At 44.3% G+C, this 17,053-nt stretch overlaps 1 protein-coding gene across 2 annotated transcripts in view; it reads left to right on the top strand.

The window, feature by feature from the left end:
• The first annotated feature begins 1,323 nt into the window (after nucleotides 1-1,323).
• The window catches only part of LOC133134827 (metabotropic glutamate receptor 8), a 165,698-nt gene continuing 149,968 nt past the window's right edge, over nucleotides 1,324-17,053 (top strand). For both annotated transcript variants that reach the window (XM_061251293.1, XM_061251294.1), the window contains exon 1: nucleotides 1,324-1,836. In XM_061251293.1, the coding sequence (XP_061107277.1) occupies nucleotides 1,324-1,836 (513 nt within the window). The remainder of the gene's footprint in view (nucleotides 1,837-17,053) is intronic.

The raw sequence follows: 17,053 nt of genomic DNA, 5'->3' as shown, positions 1-17,053 counted from the left end.
ACAGCAGAATTTGGGGCATTTGTATGAAGAACAGTAAATCCAAGTGGTCAGGCCCAACTGTTGTGGACTGGTGAAACAAACCGAAGCAAATGGCTTGTAAAATGGAGGGAGGCAGAGGTATATCTTGTGACACTGATATATTTTGAGATGTGATTCCACAATATATTTTTGAGAGGTTCAAGAATCAAATTGGTGGTGAATATGCTGAACAATTCTGTAAATATTGTTTTCCACACACACACACACACACACACACACAGACACACACATAGGGCTGTAATGCCAGCTCTGTCAGAATAGGCACAGAAGAGTGGGTGTTTAATGTCATTAATAACAATGTTTAATGGATGATAATGAGTGACCTCATAATTTGATTGTGAATGCCAGACAATATCTCTGCTGAATGTATTCTGGAGGTGATGTTACTCGGCCCGAGTGGGAATAGCCAAGCCACATCCATGTTATGAAATGCGATTTGTATCCCCGCTAATGAGAGACGTAGCTGGTAGCAGTTAGTAATAAGGTCACATCATGCCCTTTATTGCTTTCATTCGGCCCTGCTTGTAGTGTTTGTTGCGTGTGAATGTGTGCTTGTGTGTGCTTGCGTGTGTGTGTCCGTCCACCATGTACAGTATGCGTGTATGTACATGTGTATATGTGTGCGTTCATCGGCATTTGTGTGCACAGTAAGTTTACATCTTTGCCTGCATGTTTGTGTTTGGATGTTTGTCTGTGTATGTGTGCATGTGTGTGAGAGAGAGAGTGTGTGTGCGTCCCTGAGAGAGAGAGACGGTATGTATGTGTAGAGAGAGTGAGTCTGTATGTGTGTGCGCGTGTGTGTGTATGTGTGTCCATTGGAGAGATCCAGTGTGCATGTGTGCGTGTGAAAGAGAGAGGGAGAGAGAGTATGTGTGTGTGTGTGTGTATGTGTGTCCATGAGAGAGAGAGAGAGAGAGCAGCAGCCAGCCCGAGCGCCTCAGTGTTGAGTGTGATGATGAGATGGCCGCCCTTCTCTAACTCTCCTGCAGGAACATGTGAGAGCAGCAGCCTGTTTGTGAGACTCCTCCAGCTCCACCCGCTGCGCTGCACTCCTCCACCTCTCCCTCCTGATTGAGATGCAGGCCGCGCGCGGCCGCGATGTCGCACGGATCGAAGGTAACCCCTCGGCGGGCCCGGGACGCCTGACTCAGCACTGCTAGGCCGAGGAGGGGGGAGGGGGGCCCCGATGGTCCCGCCCGCGTCCTGCGCCCACCGCCACTCCGTCTGCGTCCGCCGCTTCCACCTCCCGTCGCTCTGCCGCCCCGCCCCGCGCCCCGCGTCGCCATGGCGAGGGAGTCCAAACGCCGCTCCGTGTCCTGCCACTGCTTCTTCCTGCTGACCGCCAACTGCTGCTGGCTGCTGACCTCCATGCAGCGCACCGAGGCCCAGGAGCACGCCCACTCCATCCGCCTGGAGGGAGACATCATCCTGGGGGGCCTGTTCCCCGTGCACGCCCGGGGGGACCGGGGGGTGCCCTGCGGGGAGCTGAAGAAGGAGAAGGGCATCCACCGGCTGGAGGCCATGCTCTTCGCCATCGACCAGATCAACAAGGACCCCGAGCTGCTGCCCAACGTCACGCTGGGCGCGCGCATCCTGGACACCTGCTCGCGCGACACCTACGCCCTGGAGCAGTCGCTCACCTTCGTGCAGGCACTCATCGAGAAGGACGCGTCCGACGTCCGCTGCGCCAACGGAGACCCGCCCATCTTCGCCAAGCCCGACAAGATCGTCGGGGTGATAGGAGCCGCCGCCAGCTCCGTCTCCATCATGGTGGCCAACATCCTGCGGCTGTTTAAGGTACGGACTCCTTCTCCGACCCCCTCCCGCTACTCCTCTGTCTGTAGGCCCCTCTCTGAGGGCCAGGTGGTGTGGTTGTTATTGTTATCTGCGTTGTTCCTCGCCCAGTAAAGCTTCTATTCACATCCGCAGATCTTTCTGGAACCCAGCCCTGCTGCTTTGCCTGTCACTGGGTGTTTAACTGGATCTGGGAGCCGAGGCTCTGACACTTTGGTTGCGGTATTAAACATTTTAGCTGCCTGGCGCTTGCTATTGGAGCAGATAAAGTTCAATTATGACAACCAATTAAAGCTCTCTCAGTGCTGTTTCACCTCGTCTGAGCCATGCCGGCTCCGTGGTGCTGTGGCCTCCTGGGAATGGGCTACAGGCTCGGTATTGTAATTAGGCCAGGCTGGACTGCCTGCGTAAACGCAGTGATGACCGGCCGTTGGACAAGGTGATGTAAAAGGTCGAGCAGCGTTGCGGCCTGCTGGGCGATCAGAGCTGTTGTGTTTGGGCTGTGTTTACTGGGCGCACGGCGCGTTGTCTTGTGCCTGATGCTCGCAGTGAAGCAATGCGCAACGTCTTCTAAATGGCATGAGCAATTGTAGCTGTCTGTTCTTTCTGTGGTCTGTTTCAGCATGCAAACATACTGTTTACATTCTGATGCTCCAAGGAACTGTGCTAAAACGTGATTTGCAAAGAATGTGGTTTACAAAGGGTGTTCTGCGAATGTTAAAGATGGCTGGGGTTTCTTGCTTCGCACGTCGATTGCTCCTCTTATTACAGCTAAAACAAAAATGTGTCCTATAGGATTTGAGGCAGTTAAGTGATCTTTTTGTCAGGTAATATTGCATTTGTCTCACATTACAGTTGATGGTGTAACTTGTGTTTCGTGTCTCATGAATAATTCAACCCATCTGACATGGGTTAAAAATAACAAAATGTATCAAATTTTGTAATGTGAGGAACATATATCTGTATGTGCAGAGTTAATCTGATACCACTAATCAGTCATTTGTAAACTGGAATTGACAACTGAAATGTGGATGATCCGTGAGTTAGGTTGAGTTAAGCCGGGATGTCGTGAAACTTGAAAAGCACTTGACCACTCTGTAGAAGGTGAGCCCCCTTAGCGTTGGGACACTTAAGTGTGAGGGACATGAGTCTTTAGCTCAGCGAGCCAATCATGTCTCTTCTTGAGCTTTTCAGAAACTAAAGGCCCCAGTTTGGACCGCAGTAGACCTTTCATTGCAGCAGTGCTTTATTATTGGAAAAAGCCGCAGGAATGAAAGAAAAGGCCAAGAGCCCAGCAATATCATCTGTATTCCTCCTGCGCTGTGAATGTTGTGTGAAGGGTACTTGTTGGCATTGCAATTTTTCAGATACCCTTGCTGAACCACACTGTAAAGCATTTGTTCTCTTGGCATCTTGACCACGGAAGCTTACTCCCCCTTCTCCATTGAAGCAACATAAACATTAACAATGTTAGGGAGGGGTGGTTGTTAAATTCAAATTATAATTTCAGTTATGTAATGGATGGCTCTTCATTATGTTTGCCTCTCTGAGCCTATCAGAATACATAATGAACATACGACTTGCACAATATATTTGCGATTTTATATTTGGAAAAGGGCATGAATTCAATCAACATTTTTCTTTGATTTCAAATTTTGTTGTTTGTTGTTTTCTCCTCCAACGCCATTTGATGATTATTGTGACGATTCCTTACGGTCGTTATTGAACATTCCAAACTATGAGTCCTAAGAAACAAAGTCAAAATTAGGTTTTTTAGGATTAAGAGAGTGTTAATTGAGTCCAGGCAATGGTTTTATAAAATGAGTAAAAATTAGTTTTCAGGGCCTTTGAAATCTTTAGCCATTATGTAAGACATGCTAATAATCTGAAACTAAGGATATATTGCAAGTAAGTTAAGACATGAAGGGAATAGATGGAACAGAAGCTAAGCAGCCTAGTGCTAATCACTAATGAGTGTCTCAGTAGCTCTGTGGGTGGTGTCTAAGGAGAGTGTACGTGTCAGATAAAGCGAACATATGGACAGCACAGTAAATGTCAAGGACTCTTCCAATGTCAAATATCAGCATGGTGCGGCCTACATTGTGTGCGTAAGCCATGCCTACTGTACTGTCTCATGATGTCTTGAGGTAGAGTTTTCCCTTGTTTACAGTAGTATTTTACTGTTTATTCATCGGTTTTTTTCAAAGGCATTTAAAGCACTCATGGGTCAAGCCAATGCTCTGTTCTAATGTTATCCAGCTCTGCACTCTAGAGCAGTGTCCAGCAGCTTACAGATAGAGAAGTATAAGTATAATAAGAAGTCAGCGGATTTCACATATCTGTTATATTTGACCACTTACTCACCCTCCTAGGTGATGCTAGATGATGCTTTAGTGAGGAAGCAGGTTGACAGTTTGTTTAGGAATTACAAACTCTTGGGAAGAATGGAAGCTGGGGTATTTGCTCTGTATTCACTCTTTTTTAGGATGCTTGGACAGACCTCACTGTTCTCTTGGAGTAATATCTATTATGCTTCTCTAGACTGCCCTGGGTGTTATGGTAGAACTCACTGCTTCATGTAGAGAATGTTTACTATGCTGCTCGATATTGCACTGGTTGTTTTCTGAGGGAACTCCTGAGGTAGCACACAGCATTTGCTGGTTGCTGTTTATTTAGGGTGGTCTGTTCACCACAGAGGTACAGCAGATCTGATTCATACAGCACAGTACTGATTATGAGGCTGTTTCCTCAGACAAAACCAGTTTCCCCCTTGAACTGTGTCCTATGGGGTAGACTGGTTACTTTTCATTGGTTCCACAGGATATTGTAATTGTGCTATTGTGACATTATGTTCTGATATTTGCTTCCGAAGGCAGCTTGACATTTTGGGTGAATGTTCAATCAAATTGCAGATTGTTTAAATAAGATTATATCAAATATAACACCTAAACTACTTGATATTCACTGCTGAGGTAGCCTTTTCTAAGAAGGAACATTTTGCAATTTGGAACATTGTATTTGTACAGTATCTCTTTAATTTTATAGAAATAGTCACAAAGTTAAGAAATAGATGTGCGGATATGCTTGAATGCTGAGTGCTTTTGTTTAAACTTGAGTCCAACACAAACATTGCAGTAAATATGTTTGTTCTAGTGTGGAGACATTTCCTGATTAAAGCAGATTACACACTTCATTACATGAGGAAGACAACAATTAGATTAAAACATAATTACCAAACAGATGCACATTAATTTGTACAGAAAAGAATGAACTGCCAGAGACAATTAAATCTACCCTGCCCATTCGCTGAACAGCTTAAAGGTCATACTCAGTGGTGTGACAAAAATCTGAGCAGCTTCATATTGTTACCATAAATATACTATAACAATATAGCATATGGTGTATGCTGAAGTGTACTGTGCTGCATCCTGTAGCATGCTGGGACATGTAGTTTGCTATATCCTGTGGCATGTACTGAACCAAAGTGCACTATGTTTGTACTACAGTGTGCTGTGACTCACACAAAGTCCGAATGTAGAGGAACGGGCAGGAAGTCTTATGAATCTTAATGATTCTGGTTATTTTTCTCTCTCTATGTAGGAATTAATTTAATAACAATGAACTGGTGACAGATTAAAAGACAAAGAGGAGTTCTCATTATGAGGAAATACGCCACGCTAGTAAGGATCCCCAGCCTGACGGTGGCGACGCTTCTAGTGTTTTAGAAAGCGACAAATGTGACCTTTATGATAACAAGTGGAAATTTTAACTGTCTTCCTGAAATAATTTCAAACAAGAAATAACATCGAAATAACCACATGTAGTTAATTGCCACTGGCTAAAGGCTTAAACACACATGGGTAGACGCATACGGGCGCACGCACACACGCACACACGCGCACACAGTAATAACGCAAAGGCTGCCTTATTAAGCTGTAATGAGGAAATGTGATATTCCTCTTTAATCGCCCTATCTCTACATATAACATCCACCGTGAGGAGAGGGGGGAGTTCACCAAGGCAGATATTTTTATAATTGCCGTTGCTATAAACAGCAGGGAGTCTGCTGCGGGTTGACGCTCAGACTGAGCTCTCTCGCACGCCCACTGACGCGCCGTTAGTGTTTAGCCGCGCGGGTGTGAATTCTCGCGGCAGGCTGAGAATGACTAGCCATGTGAGCACCTCGCCCCGTGGATATAAATACAGGGGGATAAAGGGACAGGAACGGATAGACTCCTTCCTCGGGGGGCTTTGATTCAGCCCAATTCGTTTCTGTGTGTACGAACATCAGACTCTTCCAGAGGGGGGCTCTCTCTGGGGGGGGGGGGGGTTTGGTCATTGGGGATTTGGGGGATTGGGTTGAGATTGGACGGTGGTGAACAGGAGGCACCGGTGACTACATTAGGCCCCGTCCAGTCCTTGTGTGTGTTTGCTGTGATCACCCCTCAGTGAGCTGAAGTTTCCACAGCTGTGATGGAAGAAGCATTTCGCAGTACACAGACTGCTGCAACAGCTGCCTCATCTTCACAGCCCTTACCATCTCTCAGAAACACTCGCGTTTTCCTCTCCACAATAGGCATGCCATGGCATTCGCAGGCACCTATATAGCTAGTTTTTGTTTCTTTCGTTTGTTTATCTGGGCCAGGAGGGAGACAGTCATGAACAATAGGAGCTCGGTATGCCCCCACAACGGGGAGTCTGTTTTTATGACTATTGTTTTATTCAAATGTGAGAATTATTAATTAGGGAGGTTTGAGGGGGAATATATGGAAAATAAATAGCGCGATGACACGTTCCTGAAAAATGCAGACTCTCAGGTGTCTGTGAGAATTTGATTTCCACCTCGCGGTGTCCTCTGTGGTTCCTCTCGCTCCGCACAAATCTTCGGTCTAATGAAAGAATGTGCGAATGGCAGGAACAGGGGGTGAGAATGCATCAGTGCAATGTACATGGACTTAATATCAATCACACTCGGTTATATATTAAGCAGAATCCGCAAATGTGCATTTCCTCTTGTGCCTCTGAAATTACAGTCTCACTAGGCATTAAATTTCAAAGTGGCTTTTGGATGGGATTCATTCAGTATGCATGTATAGGGTGTAGATGCAGGAAGAAGGATCATTAAGACTGTAAATGGGGGTATACAGGGCAGAGTATCTGGCAGAACTAAGGGGAGGTGTTTCAGTAGACGATAGAAAGCCATATGTGCCAGGTGAATGTGTGGAGGTATAGCACAGAGCAGGAAGTTGTTGGTACAAAGTAAAAAGGTGCATGGAGGAAGGAGACATTGGTATCAAGCTAAAGGGCTAGAGGTACAGAGTGAAACCAGGGTAAAATATGGAGATATTAGGGGTATTAGGCTGAAAGCTTCCTGGAACAGTACACGGTGGAGGTGTTCTGGGACAGTGTGAGCGCAGGAAGAGTGTAAAAGGACACAAGGATGAAAGGATGATATCTGTCGATTTTCTGCTCTGTGCTTTGGAGGGGCCTGACCTCATTTTCTACTGCTAGCGTTAAAACAAGATGGTAATGAGCTCGTTCCTCCAGAGGAATGCTGCGTCTCAGATGGTATTTACTTTCGCTGAAGACGTTCCTCCTCTGCTCGCGGGGGGGAGCAGGGGTCCCTGCACTGGCAGGTCTCCACATCCGGGGGGGGGGGGGGGGGGGGGGGGGGGGGGGGGGGGCCCCGCCCACTCCCACTCCTGCATCATGAAAGCTGCGTCGAGGCGCCCCCTCCCATGTATTTTTAATGCCACGTCCCTTGGAATAATCCTCATGAATAATTCACGGCAAGTAGGAGAAGAGAGGAAGAGGATGACGATGAAGAGAAACTGTGGAGTAAAGTGGTTAGGTAACGGGTTTGTTGTGAGGTCAGTGTGACGGCGTTGACCTGGGGGCTGTTGCCAGGGGCGATGGGGGCTGCAGCCGGGCACGGCTCACAAATGGAGGTCTTCGTGGAGTAGCAGGAAGAAGGGAGGCGCAGCGGGAAGTACTTTGTCTTGTAGCAACCCCCCCCAACCCCTTCCTGGGTTGCCATGACGGTGGGCTGTGTAGAGCTGATCAATGTGCACCTGCTGCGATGTCTCCAGGGCGGGGGGGGCGGAAGGGGGGTCACAGGGGGTTGGGGGAGTCCTGTTTGCTCTGGTAATTGATGCTGGGATGGCCAGCTCCACGGCCCCCTGGCCGAGAGACCGTTCATTTGGATTTAATCACAGGGCTCTTCCCTAAGGGGTGTGGATTACGCGGAAATGGACGGGCTCTCGTATGTGTGGCTACACCTTCCTTCCCCCTCCGTCTTTCCTGACTGGCTTGTTATCTCTGAAAGCTCAGGGATTGACATCATTTGCAGAATTGGGCGCGGGGCGTGTGCGTGTAAATGAGACAGGAGGTGTGGCAGATTGAGGCTATGCAAACCCCATTCACAATGGAGGAGCCACACACTCTGCTTCACTGATTCCTGTCAACAAGTCTCAACCAACCAAACGTTGATCTCAAAATGTGATAATGTGAGTCTTTGAAACCATAACACATATCTTCCTTCTGTACGTGTTATACCTGTTATTACTATTATTAAAATACCTATACAATTCAATTCAATTTAATTTGAATTGAATTGAATTGTACAGTACTTTTCACAGTAGACTGTCACAAAGACACTTTACATAGTAAACGGCAGACAAGAAAAATATCCGCCCTAAGCCCCCAAATAGCATATGAGGTAAACGACTCCCTAGTAGGAGAAAAACCGTGAGAGAAACCCTCAAACAAAAAGAAGAATAATGCGCCAAGTAGGGCTGATGGGTCTGTTCTCATCAGCACTTTTCTCATGTCCTCATGTTCTTGTTTTGGTTAAGTTTATTTTGCATGCAGCGCATTAGAATTAGCATTTAGAATTACAATGCTGAGTTCATACAGCAGGTTTGTAAATACAGTGTACCCTACAGCTGCTGAAAGCTACCTGAACCGCATGAAGGGCAGTATATAGTCATGAATGTATTTCACAGCCCCTGGAGGACGTTTATTATATTCCTGAGTGCCAAAATGTCAGTTAAGGAGACCAGACACAGCCTTGCACAGCCTTACATCTGAAGACATGAATGAACCTGTACAGAATGTGAACAACTGTGTATACTTTCTGATGAGATCACAGGAGGTAAAACTCCTCAATGTCAACCATGTCTGCTTTTACTAATGTCACTAAGAAACGATTTTATTCAAGTGTCGTACTTTATTATTGTAAGCAGGTTTCATCCAACAGCCCTCAGGCATCGAATCCGCAGTCATCTCTGCTGTACAAGGCTCAGTCAAAATGGCGTCCCTTTGATGTGTGCCACATCAGCAGGTCAGGAGAGGACACAGGCATGTGAGAGAGCCTTTAATCCCCCTCGCATCCTATCGGCGACGCCCCATGGGAGCCTCATCCCTGTGCTCCTGCCTCAATTTGAAAAATCCCACTACTCACCTTCTAGAATGATAACCTGATATATTCCCCCTTTTCACAATGCCAGTGGCAATAATAACAGCCGTATCTGTGTTCCAACCTCAAAGTCTTCCATCCAACAGTGACAATGGCAATCATTGTAATACCAGATGTAGGCTCAAGCAAAACATTAGCTAATATTAGTGTATGACCAATGGTGTTCACCGACTTTATCCAACAGTCTGAAATGCTAGCCTAGTGCCCAGTGGCAAATAATTCTCATCTGATTTCAGAATGTGGGAGGGGCAGATTCTGAATTCTGCCTCCTGAAGCTCTGGATTGGATGAGGGGGTATGGTGTCAAAGTGCTGGCCTCAAGCCCTGCCCTCCTACCGCCTGCTGTCAAATAACTCTCCCGAAATTGGGATGACATCAAGAGAAGAAGATGACAGGCATTTGGCTGTTATTAATACATAGAAAGTTTATCTTAACTTTTTAAAACAATCTCCAGTGAAATTGCTCTCCTCCATGTTAATTATTGTTATGTTCAGTGAAAAAATAGAAGGTTTGATTAAAAACTGTTCAACAGTAGCTTTAAGACAGGCAGAGAGTTGTTGCAACCGGTGATGTGCAATGATCGCAGTGACATTTGTATCATACTTGGGGCCACAGGAGTGCATTCTTTACTGAGGAGAACAACCACAGTCTGCATTGGGCAACTTTCACAAAAGTTCTGCGATTTCAGTTGAGCGACACTCTGTTGCTGGACTATAAACTGGCCTTAAATGTTAAACGGAACATAAACTCAGTGGACACTTTATTAGGTATGCCTACTTTTTAATGCAAATACTCTGCTCATCCAAACAGCAAATCATGTTGCTGCAAATCAATATAAAAAGCATGAAGACAGACTTTTGAGTGGGTGAATTGTGCCAGATGTGGTGGTTCCAGAATCTCAGAAACAGCTGTCCTCCTGGGATTTTCAGGCATTACAATTGACCTTTTCACAGTCTCAAGAGCTTACAGAGAATGATACAATAAACAAAAATCATCCAGTGAGCAGCAGTTCTGTGGGTGAGAACTCCTTGTTAATGATAGAGGTCAGATGTGAATGGACAGACTCGTTCAAGCTAGCAGAGAAGCCACAAATGTTCAAATAACAGCTATTTACATAACAGTGGTGAGCAGAAAGGCACCTCTGAATGCACAGTGTGTCAAGCCCTGAAGCGGATGGGCTTCATCAGCAGAAGACCAAGCTGGGTTCTACTCCTGTCAGCCAAGAACAGGAAGATGATCAGGCACACGGTCACCAAAACTGGATGATTGATGATTGGAAAAAAATCACTTGGTCTGACAAATCTGGATTTCTGCTGCGACATGCAGATGGTAGGGTCTGAATTTGGCGTAAACAGTATGAATCCATGGATCCGTCCTGCCTTGTGTCAATGCTGCAGAATGCTGCAGGTGGTGCAATGGTGTGGGCAATGTTTTTTTTGGCACGCACCAGGCCCCATAATACCAACTGAGCATCATTTCAATGCCACTGCATACCTAATTATTGTTGCTGACCATATGCATCCCTTTATGACCACAGTCTACCCTTTTTCAAATGGAAGCTTCCAGCAGGATAATGTGCCATGTCACAAAGCACACATTATCGCAAGCTGATACTCACTATGGTTTATCTGCCCAGTCGCCAGATCTCCATCCAATAGACCACGTTGGAGATGAAGATGAGGCTCACAGCATGAATGTGGGGCTGGAAAATCAGCATTAACTCTGCTATGCTATCGGCATAGGCCAAAATCCCTAAGGAATGTTTCCAGCGTCTTGTTGAATCCATGACGCTAAATATTTAGGCTGTTCTCTTGGCAAAAGTGGGTCCTACACAGTACTAGGTAGATGCACCTCATGAAGTGGCTAGTATGTGTAGTTTGCTGCAAACAGGTACTGAAATGGACAGTGCAAACATGTCCGTTTGGCAATTGATGTGACAGTGACACTATTTTAGTGTACCAAACAGATTTTGACTGCTGACAAAACCAAAACCTACAGCCTATCCATTGAGACTTGCTGATGTAGCCAACTATGTTCTCAATTTGCTGAATTTGTCTCCACCCCGGGTCATTTGTCTCTCCTGTTGCTCCATGCTGTTTCTAGGGTAACAGAGGTTAAAATGTGATGCAGACCCCAGATATTCCTATCACATCATTTCCTATTTTGGGCTAATTTGTATTCTTCCTTCCTTCGTTTTGCCAACAAACAGCCTAAAGACAATGTACTGAACTCAATGAATAAAAGAAATGGAGCAAAGCAGCTTAACCAGCAGGGTAGGATTCCGAGTCTCGTTTTGGAAATGTGAATAGATTAACGATTGGAGAAAAGGATGGAATAGGCTATGTCTTCACATGATTCCTTTATGGACTGGAACTTAAGAATAATTGGGCCATGGGCATTTCTTGATGTGCCAAGCATCATGGAAACATTCCCTCTCCATTTCCACATTTTATCAATGAATGAATCAGTGAATGAATCAATGAATTAGTTTAATTTGAATATGGAGATACCCCAACTGTGTTCTGTCTGTACAGGTATCTAAGTACATGTGACAAGTCTGCCATACAAAGTCAGTGACTGAATAGCTTTGGAAAGATACTCAAGGTGTAGGCTAACAGAGACCCCCCCCCCCCCCCCCAAAAAAAAACCCAAAGCTATCATGGGGATAGCTGCTGGCGTAGACCATCAGCCCTGGTAGTCATCTCACAGAACTGGGTCACCCTAAAATTAACCTAGTGTGCTTACTTAGCTGCTGACTTGTTTGGCTGACATTGAATGTTTTCCTGGAGGGTGTCAGTTTCAGGAACTTCACTCAGTAGTAGTACAACAGAACAGTTCCATCCAGGAATCAGTCCCACATTTCACAGACCGGGTCCTGTCTGTCCTGTTTCCATCATCCCCTAGCCTCTGTGCTCCATATTTACCAGATATAGTTTGGTGTAGGTAGATTTTCTCCAACTTTCTGGACATGATACATATTTTGCCACAAGCAGAACCACCCCTTTGCCTGCCCCTGCCCCCCACAGAGAAAATGGGTAGAATTACAATGACCCCTGGGTCCATTCCTCAACAGGGTTGATGCCAAATTGCATCAAACAACAAGGAACCTAACAACCACTTATCTCTTCCACGAAAAGTTAATTAAATTACTTATCTGCCTCATCCTATTTGCAGCAAACACACTGTCATCTTGAAACAGGGGAGGGCACCAGGATCACAGCTCTCTCATTTGCATTTTGCATGTGATGGAAAGCAAACCTGAACTCTAAAGGGTACAAAACATGAGCCCTTTCTGCAAGCTTTAAAGCAAGATTGCTTTTTTATTTTCATTATTTACTGGTTATAAATGATTCAAAAGTAAAATAGCCCTGTGAAAAAGTTTGGGAACCCTTTTGGATTATTCTTTGTTACTAAGGCCCAGACCGAGGTGATTTGCTCTTAGGGCTTCAATGAGTTACGTGAGTATAATTCCAGTGCCTTTTAAAGTATCCAGCTGCAGTGGCTGTTCTACCTGGTGTTAGCAACCATGGGTTAACTCTAAACAGTTGTCCAAGGATTTCAGAATTATGCAAATGAAAGCATTGAGAAGCCTGAGGCTGTTTGGAACAATGACGAAACCAAAATGTAACTTTTTGGCCACCACTAAAGAAGGTATGTTTGGATAAAAAATGGTGAAGCCTTTGTAAGGAAAAACAACTTGCCAACTGCGAAGCAGGTAGGGCCGTTATGCTTTGGGGTTGTGTGGCAGCTGGGAGCACAGGAAATATTGTGCGAGTGGAAGGAAGAATGGATTCCACCAAATATCAATACATTCTAGAGGCTGATGTTCAAAGGTCAGTCCAGACATTGCAAGACAATGATCCAAAGCATATCTCAAAATCAACAATCTGATTGTACCACCATAAAAGATGGATGAAGGTTTTGGAATGGCCATCACAGTCCGCAGGCTTGAATATTACTGAAAATCTGTGGAGAGATCTCAAACATGCTGTACATGCAAGAGGCTTTGGAAGAATATTTAAAGCTAAAGGTGTTCTGCCAGGAAGAATGGTGAAAAATTCCAAAAGCCAGAAAGACTCTTAACTGGCTACAGGAAGCGTTTACAACCTGTTGTAGTTGCCCGAGGAGTCACAAGGCACTATCTGACAGGGTTCCAAAACTTTTGCACGGGGCCTTTTTCCTTTTTTTTGTATTTTGAAACTGTAAAAAATGAAAGTAAAGTAATCTTGCTTTAAAATTTGTGTCATGTTTAACATTGCACCACTTAGATGTCATGTTTGCTTCTGTTCACTTAATTGTAAAAGGCTTTTTGACCAGGGGTGCCCAAATTTTTGCACAATACTGTATATGTCATCTGTGCCAAACACAAGTGGCACTTCATGTCTATATTATTTAATACTGTAAGTGATTTCAGTGTTACGCCAGCAGTAAGTGGAATTAATGTTTCAGCCCTTGTGATTAATTTAATTTACGAGCCAGGGCCAGTCATAAGCAAAACTAAGTGCTATTTACTCCATATAGTAAATATATACAGCCCACACTTTTCTGTAACCTATTCATCAATTCATTCTTGCTCTGCACATGAAATAAACATGGCCCAATAACCCCAGCAGATTACCTGAACATTATTCTAATAAGAGCTCTGATCTACATTTAATTTGAAGTCAAGAAGGTGCCAACGCTCAAACATTTCCATTGCTGAATGAGTTAGCAGAATGTTCACAACACAAGTTGTTACAGCATGTTACAAATATTGACTTACGAATTCAGATTAATTGTAAGACTTTTAAGGGATTTTATCAGCGAAATGTCGAAACATTTATTTTTAAATTAATATTTCTAATTAGTGAAACTTGTGAAAACATAATGTGTTGAACTCCTCTGGTTCTGTGCCTAATATTGACTGCTAAGTAATCCCTGTTGCTGACGAAATATTGTTGCACATAAATTTAAATAAATTATGTAGTCCCACAAATATGTGCTTTCACTCACAAACAGCAATATCAAACCTTGATCAATTTTCAAACAGCAATACATGACCCTGCCACAGGGCAAAAAATGTACCTATTGAAATGAAAACAAACACTGGAACATTAGAGTTATGAATTTTTTTTCCCACATAAACTCAGACTTAATTTAAAAATTGTGAATCTTAACAGGGTAAATGCACAATTCTGTCCGGTCTATTGGTTGATTATAGGACAGAGATCCAAAACCGAACTTCAGTTCCTCTCTGTGGAAAATGAAATGAATAATTTCATCCCTATTTGCGGAGAGATTAGAGATGTGCTATTATAATTTTAATTAGTTCACTATTTGCTGGGGTGTATATACAGTACAGTATGTGCACTGTGGGTATATTTGACCTTTGATTTAATTGCTATTATAATTTTGCCACTGTTCTTATTTGACCATGACTGTCATGTGTGAAACAGCTATAGACTACTTACTGTAGTTCAGTACCAGGGGTCTGCAATCCTGCTCCTGGAGAGCCTCTGCTCGTTCAGTCTCTCAGTACCAGGTAACCAGGTGAAGTGAAATGATGTCATCAGCTTCTCTAATTGATTCATTAAGTGCAGAGTAACATTGAAAACCAACACACCCTGTGTCTCTCCTGGACCACGGTCCTTGAGGTCCAAGATCTGCTGTTTTCCAACCTCCCTTTACCTGGGAGTCAGGTGTGAAAACAGTCTGCTGAATTAGTAGCACTGATTGCTCGGCTAATTACCTGGGAGAAAAGACAACTAGGCCCGAATTTGTATTCGAGGTGCAGATTTGATGATGGCTGATCTAGACTAATGCTGTAGTGGCAGTCATTGTCAATGCATGAAAATCATCTGCTATTGTCAGTTGTATAATTTAAGCATTATCTAGCTACTTGAACCCGTACACTGTAAGATAACTCTTGCGATTATCTGCCATCAGGCACATATTCCACTGCCTTGTTCCACTAGAATTTGTACTGTATGAATATTACATGGATGATGCTTGCCAAATGCAGTTCAGTTTCCCATATACTGTGTTTCCCAGTGAAAGCAATTTTGAGCTGTTTCACTTCCAGATAACATTTACATTTACATTTACATTTTAGTCATTTGGCAGACGCTTTTAATCCAAAGCGACTTGCAAGTGCATAGGTTCTACCATAAGTCAGAGCATCACATCCAGAAACTAGCAAAATACACAGGAAATGCTGTTCTAAACATAGTTGTCATTTTTTTTTTTTTTTTGGGGGGGGTTAGACAAGGATAGGGATATCAGAAAGGAGGGGCAGGGGAAGTCAGGAGGGAGGACTAAGGTAGAGTTTGAAAAGGTGGATTTTGAGTCTGCGTCGAAATAGGGGGAGGGATTCTGCTGTTCTGACAGTGGTAGGCAGGTCATTCCACCACTGAGGAACCAGAACGGAAAACAGGCGTGAACGTGCAGCTCGACCGCCAGGTGCACGTAGAGAGGGAACCGTAAGGCGACCAGAGCTGGCAGACCGGAGTGGTCTAGCTGGGGAGTAGGGAGTGATCAGGGATTGTATGTAAGGTGGGGCAGTCCCCTTAGCAGCCTGAAATGCCAACACTAGGGCCTTGAAACGGATGCGTGCGGCAATGGGAAGCCAGTGGAGGCCAAAGATAAGTGGTTAAGACCTGTTGGTTAGCAGGAATGCACAAAGACTGAGACTAAGTATTTGTGAATCATTAGGATGTTTATGAACATAGAGGGGGATATAGACACAGCACTCCTAGTGCATCATTCTGTCTTCTCTCGAATAACTCATCGTATAACAAACTGTTTCAGCAGTTAGCCTTTTCTGCATGTACTTAGTCCTTATGCTAATTGACTTCCACATCATTTTTAGTGCATTGCAATTACCTTAAGCACACAGTAATTGTATACATGTGGTGATCTTAGTGTGTGACTAATGGCAAGAATCGGTGGAGAGTGTAGCCTTTTTCTGGGGTGTTATACACAGCCACCCTACCCTGCAATATTGTAAATCTAATTTCCATTTCCGTAATGACAGCCCCTGCTGGGGAAATGCCCAGTTACTGACTGAACTATTCACTCTAGACTGTAATTTCCTCTTTACCCCCACACTGTGGACCAACAGACCAACAGAAAACCTGAATGTGCTTACCGGGAAGCTTGTTTATTTGTTTTAAAGAGTCCTCTTTCATTTACTGCTGTGACATATTGTAGCTGGATGAAAATATGTTCCTATTCTTTTCTTTTGCCCTCCTGTTTGCATCCAGGCATTTGTTTATGCGTTTTGATTGATACGGTCTTGACTGTATGACGCAGTGTGTGACATCTTGCCGAGTCTCCTCTCCGCACGACTGGAGATATTTCCTGTCTCTTTCTCCCTCTTTTGTCTCACTCCCTCTTCTTTCTTAATTTGATTTGTTAAAGCTGCTTTATTGGCATGACATATGTATATGAATGTATTGGCAAAGCTATACAGAATCAAACATTCACAAGTAATCTCAGTCCAGTTGGCTTTATTGCAATGATAAAGATACGAAAAAGATTTCATCAGTTTGCTTAGGGACGTGAGCCCGGAGAATTTGTTCACACAGTGTTCCTCAGGCTATGGCAAGCTGGTGTTTACTGGATAGCCAGTGGTGCTGTCTGCTCCCCCAAGTGACGCTTATACATTTTTGTGCTGGGATTATTTATTTATTTATTTTACAATATGTCAATAAAGGCATTTTCTGAATGATTCAAAGAGTACAGACAGTAGGCTATAAGGTTTGAC

This window comes from Conger conger, chromosome 8 (assembly GCF_963514075.1).
Source record: "Conger conger chromosome 8, fConCon1.1, whole genome shotgun sequence".
Classification (NCBI taxonomy): Eukaryota; Metazoa; Chordata; class Actinopteri; order Anguilliformes; family Congridae; genus Conger; species Conger conger.
The sequence above is the reverse complement of the archived record's forward strand: the minus strand, read 5'-3'. Positions and strand labels throughout refer to the sequence as shown.